The sequence below is a fragment of the Hyalella azteca genome, unplaced genomic scaffold, assembly GCF_000764305.2.
Source record: "Hyalella azteca isolate HAZT.00-mixed unplaced genomic scaffold, Hazt_2.0.2 contig13567, whole genome shotgun sequence".
In the NCBI taxonomy this organism is placed as follows: Eukaryota; Metazoa; Arthropoda; class Malacostraca; order Amphipoda; family Hyalellidae; genus Hyalella; species Hyalella azteca.
The window spans coordinates 1-10,052 of record NW_025943483.1 but is presented as its reverse complement, the minus strand read 5'-3'; the positions used below and the strand labels follow the sequence as shown (position 1 = coordinate 10,052).

The 10,052-nt window shown below is 39.3% G+C and overlaps 2 protein-coding genes across 2 annotated transcripts; both read left to right on the top strand.

Moving 5' to 3' along the window:
* Nucleotides 1-2,504: 2,504 nt before the first annotated feature.
* Nucleotides 2,505-3,718, top strand: LOC108677323 (zinc finger protein 510-like; the record flags this gene model as incomplete). The annotated part of the gene is made up of 1 exon (XM_047883756.1): nucleotides 2,505-3,718. A coding segment is annotated over one exon (1,005 nt), but the record flags the coding sequence as incomplete, so codon positions are not given.
* A 3,842-nt stretch (nucleotides 3,719-7,560) lies between these two features.
* Nucleotides 7,561-9,985, top strand: LOC108677322 (the record flags this gene model as incomplete). The annotated part of the gene is made up of 4 exons (XM_018165540.1): nucleotides 7,561-7,571; nucleotides 8,331-8,608; nucleotides 8,932-9,173; nucleotides 9,824-9,985. Coding segments are annotated over exons 1-4 (693 nt in total), but the record flags the coding sequence as incomplete, so codon positions are not given.
* Nucleotides 9,986-10,052: the final 67 nt, after the last annotated feature.

Here is a 10,052-nt window from a genome sequence, read left to right as displayed (position 1 = left end):
TCTAGCCAGAACAGGCGAAACTTAGGGTGGAAGGACGCTGCCAACTGGCACTCCTTGTCTTCTAGGAGGGGCCCAAACCTTTTCGCGATGCCTGCCAGCATTGCGTCCACCAGAGGACTGCAGTACAGGACGTCTTGTGTATGCCAGTAACACAAGACGTGATTGGCTGACGAACACTTGATGACGTAGTCAGCCGTCAGTGTGGGCGTGGCACACGGCTTACGATCTTAGCACTAAATCGGAGATTTTTAAACATTTTTAGCGGACTGCCAGTTAGCGGAACTAAATTTAGCGGAAGCTAATTGGTCCGCTAAAGGTTTTCAAAGTTAGCTGGACAGCTAATCCGATAAGGAAAAAGTTAGCTTCGCTAATTAGCGGTTAGCGGATTAGCGGAACTGTGCCCACCACTGATCACACCATCACCCTCACCCCTCTCATCCAGCATCACTCTCATCATTTCCAGTCTCTCCCTCTCATATGCATCACACTCCATCATCAATTGCTCCACAATTTCCCTCTCACCTCTCACACATAAAACAAATATAACATCTCCTGCCATTCCACCTCTACTGTCCAATTATATATCATATATGCACGCATACTTTGGCATCTCTTCCATCTTGTACAATCTCAGGCTGTCCTTTAGATCTTTCCATTCTCTTAAATCACATAATTTCTCTCTCTTTTTATTTCATTCATTCATTCTTTAACTTCAGCCATTCGGTCCCTGTTACACCTGTACTGTCATCAGCCATTCTGTCCCTGTTAGACCTGTACTGTCATCAGCCATTCGGTCCCTGTTACACCTGTACTGTCATCAGCCATTCGGTCCCTGTTACACCTGTACTGTCATCAGCCATTCGGTCCCTGTTACACCTGTACTGTCATCAGCCATTCGGTCCCTGTTACACCTGTACTGTCATCAGCCATTCGGTCCCTGTTACACCTGTACTGTCATCAGCCATTCGGTCCCTGTTACACCTGTACTGTCATCAGCCATTCGGTCCCTGTTACACCTGTACTGTCATCAGCCATTCGGTCCCTGTTACACCTGTACTGTCATCAGCCATTCGGTCCCTGTTACACCTGTACTGTCATCAGCCATTCGGTCCCTGTTACACCTGTACTGTCATCAGCCATTCGGTCCCTGTTACACCTGTACTGTCATCAGCCATTCGGTCCCTGTTACACCTGTACTGTCATCAGCCATTCGGTCCCTGTTACACCTGTACTGTCATCAGCCATTCGGTCCCTGTTACACCTGTACTGTCATCAGCCATTCGGTCCCTGTTACACCTGTACTGTCATCAGCCATTCGGTCCCTGTTACACCTGTACTGTCATCAGCCATTCGGTCCCTGTTACACCTGTACTGTCATCAGCCATTCGGTCCCTGTTACACCTGTACTGTCATCAGCCATTCGGTCCCTGTTACACCTGTACTGTCATCAGCCATTCGGTCCCTGTTACACCTGTACTGTCATCAGCCATTCGGTCCCTGTTACACCTGTACTGTCATCAGCCATTCGGTCCCTGTTACACCTGTACTGTCATCAGCCATTCGGTCCCTGTTACACCTGTACTGTCATCAGCCATTCGGTCCCTGTTACACCTGTACTGTCATCAGCCATTCGGTCCCTGTTACACCTGTACTGTCATCAGCCATTCGGTCCCTGTTACACCTGTACTGTCATCAGCCATTCGGTCCCTGTTACACCTGTACTGTCATCAGCCATTCGGNCGGCCTTTTTTGTTCCCGGATTTGGCCGATTTTAGGCAACCTGAATTATGTACCACTACCTCCTGGAGAAATACATTTCGTGGTACGCATATGTACCAATACGCAGTCAACGTGTTAAGCAAGTCTTTATAATACTGCCAATCCTAGATAATGTGTACACTTTCGACAACTTGCTTTCAATATACATAAAATAATTCTCATTGCACCAGCCCTCCACTTTTGGCACCATTTATTTTATTGCTTGAGCTTAATGCTTTATATTAAACTCTACATTGGAACTGACGTATCTTGAAGAAACTAAAGTTTTAGAATATAGGTTTTTGTAATCTAATAATATATCCTTTTTTCCAAACCAAGAGATATAGATGAAAAATTAGATACTTTCGTGGTTGTAACATTGGAGAAACATTTCGCTTTTTATATTTCATGGCCAGCATTACAATTTTTATAATGATTTTGAAATATTCGAAGTATTTCTACAGCCCATTTTACAGCACATACTACATCAGCAACTTAGTGTCACAATCTACCTCTTTTCTTTACATAATTTCATGGCTCCTATTACTTTTTTTGACGTTTATGAAATATCAAATTTTTCTAGCTCTAAATTGAATGTATTTTTTCCAGCACATACAACAGCAGCAAATTAGTCTGCCACAGTCTACCTCTTTTCTTTTCATAATTTCATGGCTCCTATTACCTTTTTCTTGACGTTGTACAATACAAAAATTTTCTAGCTCTAATTTAAGTGTATATTTCTGCAGCACATACAACAGCAGCAAGTTAGTCTGCCACAGACCACAGCTTCAGCAGCGCCTTCGTCAGGAGATGACGTGGTCGACAGACTCCTGTACACGCACGTCCCTGCAGCAGTGGAGGGCGACGCCGGTGCCCCGTCAGTGACCATCAAGGAGGAGAAGCCCTATAAACCTTTTAAATGTCAACAATGTCCATACGAGACAGAACGTAAACACAGACTTAAAGTCCACGTCATGGCTATACACACGGGCGAGAAGCCGTTCAAATGCTCGCAATGTGAATACGCAGCGGCTAGAAAGTCTACGCTTAAAGAACACACGCTAACCATACATTCTGACCTCAAACCTTACGAGTGCAATGAGTGCGAATATCGTACGAAGAAACAGTCTAACCTCAAGGTTCATTTACGTGCAATTCATTCCAACGACAAGCCTTACAAGTGCACAGAGTGCGATTATTCCGCTGCACTCAAAACGCTGCTCAGGAAACACATGGACCGGTTCCACTCCATCGACGCGAAATCCTTCAACCCTCTGCAATGTTTACGGTACTCCAAAAAAAGATCCAATTCAACTCAAGCTCAACAACAACAACTTGAAGACCAACAGCAGCAACAACAACAAATAACCCAGCAAATTCAAGTCCCAGAGACACATCCATCTTTACCCGAAGAAGCTGCCATCGCTGTTCCCGCCGAGCAGCAGCAGCAGCAGTTAACGCAGCACGTGCAGCAGCTGCAGCAGGAGCAGCAGCAGAAGCAGCACACTCAGTCCATCATCAGTGGCGTGACCACGGTTACTGAAGGCTCAGATAAGCCCTTCCACTGCACCTTGTGTGGCTTCAGAACCGCGAGGAAGTCCAACCTGAAGGCCCACATCTCGACTGTGCACCTCAAGGAGAAGCCCCACAAGTGTTCTGAGTGTGACTTCATGACGGCACGCAAGGCCAGCCTTCGCACGCACATGTCGTCCATACACTCCGTGGGCGGCAAGCATGCAAACAAGTCCTAGTGGGGGACTTGAACAAGTCCTAGTGGGGACTTGAACAAGTCCTAGTGGGGACTCCTACACTCCGTGGGCGGCAAGCATGCAAACAAGTCCTAGTGGGGGACTTGAACAAGTCCTAGTGGGGACTTCTGGGCAAACATGATGAAGGGTTGGGAGTGTGGGGATCAAGGCAATAATTGTTTTAGGGAAGACAAGCTTACAGTTTTTTTTTTCCTTTTTTTGTCTCGCTGGAAAGTTTTCAATCTGACTAACGATGGTCAGACTACGTGATCGCAATTATTGCTATCCCGTCTAGAATTTTGGACTGTACAAAATACTGAAATATGGACTTGCAGTGAATTTTTTTGCACGGTTTATACTCGGCAAACTTCGTAGGTTCCACTTCTTAGGCTGTAACATGTCTTCTTGGGACTTTAAATCTGAGATTTTGGGACAAATATGACTGCCGAGACTACATTTTTTGTTTGTGCGTTACAATGCAAATGTTGCAAGAAACCACTTTCGTGTCCCGTAGTGTGAGTGCACAGTTCTAATCCAGTATATAAAGCTGTTTTTATACGGATTTTTAAGCAAAATAATGTACAAAATGTTTTAATTTTTGTAAGAACTGTTCAGAAGAAACCAGAATTTTGTTTTTTGCTTTCGCTGGGGAAAGCACTTGAAAGATCCAATGTGTTTGTGAAAATCTTATTTGAGCAACGTAATGTTTCATTTGATTATTTATACGCTGGTTTAAGTTTAATGATGTAACTAAATTCTAATCGAGGTAAACGTTCATGTCAGCAGCCATAGTGTAATTATCTTGTCGAATTCATGCGCGAATTTACCACCTGAATAGATTTTTCATACTCAGAAAATGAATAGGTAATCTCGTCCAAATTGTGACACTTTCTATCATACAGCACCGGTAGAGAGCAGACGTAGCACTGATACACCTTTTTGCTGGGTCAAACTGTGTCAGGATGACCCGGGGCCATACTTTCAAAACTCGCTAAGTGAACGTAAGTACTTACGCTCTATTTTCTTGTCTATGATTGGTGGATTTGGCATGAAAGGCCGTCAATGATTGGCTGATGAACTTACGACCTCTTAACTTTTTTTTAAAGTATAGGCTCAGGGCAAGAAGTGTCACTACATTGACAAAGATACACTTATTTCCTTGAGTGTACATGGGATGGCTGGGGTATTGGGTTGCCTTGGTAACCGGGGTTACCAAGGCATTATCAATTAAAAAACTGTAAAATTAAATAAATAAATAAATTAAAAAGCTGTAAATACTTAACAACACAACACGTAGTGTGGGGCGAGGGCTCCCTTGTGTTGGAGTGACCGCGTTTGCTTGGAACTTCATTCCTTTGTCTCGTTTGAATAGTTTTTTATATTGTTTTAGTTCACTAGGTTATATCCTATGTATGAATCAAGTTCANTAAGTCGTGATGATGTCGTCACTGATTATTATTTTTTTCTTTTTGTAGAATTTTTTAATTTTATTTATATTATATATAAATTATAGCTGAACTAATAAAATGGAGGCATTGATACCAATTACTCGAGTATTGAAAAGTGAATTTAATACGAAATCATTAACAAAAAATCATATTCATGATAATCGTTAAGAAAACAATCGCTTTTAAAAAATCATCTATGTAAAAAATTATCACCATGTGTCCGTGTTTCACATTCATTTAATCCATCACGTAAAAATATAATATAAATAACTTAATTTTTTTAATAATGTCAATATTTGAAACATGATTTTTTTTCTCTTGACGCCATAAATGACTGGAATTTTACGTGAATTTATTTAAATCGAATGCATTCGATACTTCTGAAATGTGATGAATGAAATTAATTTAGTTTCATCATTAAATAAATATTTTAAAAATTTAATTATTAAATAATCATTAACTAATAGTGCGCCTTTGGGTTCCCTATGTAAGCGACCCAAGACCTCCATCAGTAATGCCCGCATGTTTGTCCGGTAAATTAGTTCCGCAATTAAAGTTCACTGTTGTTTATCTAAACATTTATTGGCTTCTTATTTTGTTATCTTTGTGAAGATTGGTCGGCAAGATAAGCCTATGGGACCTATACATAATTATACATGATATACATGATATACATGATACTGCCACGCCATACATGATGCATGTGTATCATTTGTTGTCCAGCGTCTAGACTATGGGCAGTGTGTAACAAGCAAAGACATGCATCTATGGCTCAGATAGCGGAAAAACGCCTAAAGTTATCACTTTTATCACTGAGAGTGATGCGCGCAAGAAATCTACATTAGTTTTGAGTCATAATTGCACACATTATGACTACCGGTATCTCTTAGCTTTTTGTGAACGAAAACCATAGAATGTATATTATGCATGGAAATTACTATGGAAAGAGATTGGTGTCCAGGTTTCCATAATCCTGAATAAAATTGAGGGTATTTACATTGTTAGTTCAGTTATATTTACCTTATAGAGATCATTTACCTCAAGACATTGTCTTGAGCTTCTGTTACAAGCAGCTGAAGCAGCATTTCAGAGAAATAGTAAAATCAGGATGTATATCTCAAATTATCGAGTGGGACAGAGGACAGCCCACTTTCATTGAACCAACTAGAACTAAAGCCAGGATGCGCTGCCATGAATGCTACAACATACTCTCAGCAAATGAGGGAAGTGCCGTAGCAAATGTGGAACGCGAAGGGTAAAAAAATATTTTGATGACTGAAGGAAAACCATAGGTACATGTGTGATAATTGTTTTTCTATCAGGTATGAAATTTAATGATGTTGGCAACACCCAATTTTGTAGTTTCAGATCAATAAGAAAATATTTTATTTTCTTTTCATGCAAAGATAGATATATATATATATTGCTTTCATCAATGGACACAAATTTCATAATCTTTGTATTACTTGCATTTGAAAATAAAACTATGTCTCTAAGCAGTAGTTGACTTCAAAGCATCCCCCAACTTGCCTATTGAATTGTATCATTGAAATTTTAAATTTGAAAGAGTAGTAAGATTTTATAAAAAATATGTATTTTTCATATGAATGTACCACATGTGTACACATCGCGATTTTGAGAAGTACAGCATGTACATATATGGCGCACATCGCGGCCAACGTGTTAAAGATTCACTCATCAAAGTTGGTTTTGTAAGAATTTTGATGAAAATTATGTTTGCAACGCATCTTGAAGACTTCCGATGACACATTTGTGAAGACTGTCAGCAATGCTGCAACGCATGTTGGGTACTGACGTATATAATGTTGGCAGAATTTATAGTCTACACATGGAAAAATTGGTGACACATTTACCAAACTCTGCATCCTGTTTAATATGCTTGTTCAAACTCTGTTGCAAGCTTTTCAAGTAAAAAATGCAACTAATTATGCAGAATGCATAAAATATTATTTTAAATATTTATGAACTCTGTCATTCAATGCAATCACATATTCACAATCATCTGGATCCCACCACCAAGTACAATATTACAACGTTGCCAGTTAGTGGAGGAGATGTACATGGAGATCATGGAGATGTAGAAATACATCTCCATGATAAAACAAGGCTGTGTCAATCTAATCTCACAGTTGCCAGTCGAACATCAGCTACTCTGAGCCACCTACATCAAAGTATTACATATGCAGTAATTAATTAATGACAGTAATACTTGATAAATGTAGCAGAATGTTCCAAAGCATATACTAAATACCCTATACCAAAATTAGCAAATTGTACCAAAAACTATTAAATTGTAAGGATTAAAGTGAATTTTTTGAGAACCAAATTATTCAATTCCTTGGCGAGACACACATATAAATTCACGTTTGTTGCTGTTAAAATGTCTCTATATTGTGTATGGTTTTTACCATATCATTGATGGCCCATCTAAAAATTACTTGGCACCATCTCACAGAACCCTGAAATTGAAATGGCCTTCACCAATCATTTAAATATGTGTCATATGTTATATGTTTCACTGCTGTTCAAAGACAAGGTATAACAATTTTTCAATGAACTTGTTGGCATATTTTATTTCTAGAAGAATGCCCAAGAGGTAGGCCATCCTGAGTACCATTCTCCATAATACTACCGTACTACTGCGCAACAATATAAATGCCCAGTTTCAACAAACTTATTTGCTTGGCTCAGCTCCTATTTGTCTATTTTGAATGTGAACATTTACCTATATTTCTCTTTTGAAGTCTCACCAGGCAGTAATTTGCAAAATTTCATTGCAAATGAAAAGAGTCTTTTTACAAATATCCTAAAGAATAGAGTCTTTAGAATAGAAGGAATAGAGTCTTTAGAATAGAAGGAATAGAGTCTTTAGAATAGAAGTAATAGAGTCTTCAGAATAGAAGGAATAGAGTCTTTAGAATAGAAGGAATAGTCTTTAGAATAGAAGGAATAGAGTCTTTAGAATAGAAGGAATAGTCTTTAGAATAGAAGGAATAGAGTCTTTAGAATAGAAGGAATAGTCTTTAGAATAGAAGCAATAGAGTCTTTAGAATAGAAGCAATAGAGTCTTTAGAATAGAAGCAATAGAGTCTTTAGAATAGAAGGAATAGAGTCTTTAGATAAGAAGGAATAGAGTCTTTAGAATAGAAGGAACAGTCTTTAGAATAGAAGGAATAGAGTCTTTAGAATAGAAAGAATAGAGTCTTTAGAATAGAAGGAATAGAGTCTTTAGAATAGAAGGAATAGAGTCTTTATAATAGAAGGAATAGAGTCTTTATAATAGAAGGAATAGAGTCTTTATAATAGAAGGAATAGAGTCTTTTTACAAATGTACTGAAGCTATACTGTTTTCCAGCCTGGCTGAGCTGCTGCTCGTCATGAACAAGGACAGCTTGGGCAACCCGTTGTCTCACATGCTGGAGGTGCCAAGGAACCAGCTCACCAGCTTCCACTTTGTGCCGAGTGCCCAATTGGTGACCACAACCAAGACCTCGGATGATGCAGGGCCCAGTTTCTTGCCCGTCAACACAAACGGCATCATCGATGCCAGCATCAGGAGCCCAAACTACATCAGCTCGGTGGCAGGCCATCATGCGGAGGTCATCAATGCCACGACCGTGTTTACATCTGCTGGTAATAATGTCAACTGTTCTTTTAATAAGTTTTAATGTTATGATGTCTTGTTCCCTTCATTTTATTTTATTTAATTATAAAGTTTTTATTTCAATTAATTGTCCCGATTCCTTGAAATACCAATCAATTGTTAGATCTTACAAATTATTAAGCACATTTGGTGCCCATATTATATTTAATTATTCAATATTAATTTGATATTTAAGTAATTGTAATTGAAATATTTAATTCAGCCACTGTTAATGGCTATTAACCTAATGACAAGAGATTATCCTTGCTTAAAAATTATCATACTTTACTGAATTGTCAATTTGTACTTACAGCCCAGCACCAATATGGACCACTCAACATGGTCACCACAAATGTTTCACAGCAACAACAACAACAGCAACAGCAGCAGCAGCAGCAGCATGTTCGGGTAGGGATTTCACAAGGCACAATTGTGACGTCATCACAAATGCAATCCATCTCCATCCCCATCAGTGCAGTGGACAATCTCAGCGCCATGGATGCGCAGTTCAAGTACATTGAGGGCAAGCAGCTCGCTACCACTGGCACCATGCAGGTCAGTTCAGTTCATAACATAACTCCATTTAGAACTCTTCATTTAGACGAGTTTGATTGAAAAAAAAAATCTATTTTCCATGCAGGTCAGTTCAGTTCATGCAATAAATCCATTTATATATGGTAGAACTCTTCATTTAGACAAGTTTGATTGAAAAAATTCTATTTTTATTCAGAAATTTTTGAAGTTAGTTTCTCTAACAGTTTAATAATTGGTTTAGTTGTAGGATGAAAAATTTCAAAATGTCTTTACATTAAAGGTTGTTACTTATCTATGTTATGTATGAAATTGCAAATGTTCTGATATATAACTTAGGATGATGATATCAAGAATTAACCTATACTGGAAGACATTTTTTGTCAAATTCTGTGTGATCACTGACAATGAATTTTTGAAATTCCAATGAATTGGAAAGCAGTTGGTTTTATGTTGACTACCACTACGGTTTTTGTTTTAAAAATGGAAAAACAGGAAGAAATAACATGTGTCAATAGTAACAAACTCTGATATCTAATAATGGTAAGAAACTCTAATAGGCTCACTATGGGTCAGTGAATTAAGTTTGATGCCTTCTATCACAATTAAAAATGACGAAGTCTTTAACTACGATGTGATTGTTGACTTGGTCTCATAATGTCGTATGACTGCAGGTTGGTGACGGTATGGAGCGGATCACAGTCAAGATTGACCCTATAGACGTGACGCCGCTGCAGTCAAGAGCAGAGGAGCAGCTGCTGCACCAGCAGCTGGCGCAGCATGCGGACGCTGCGTACAGAGGGCGTGCGGAGCTCTCCTGCGTCATCAAAGCCGAGGTCTTGTCGCTCTCTGCTACTGCGACCACACTTTTTATACTCGCTCACCAACCGGCCTAAGTGCATG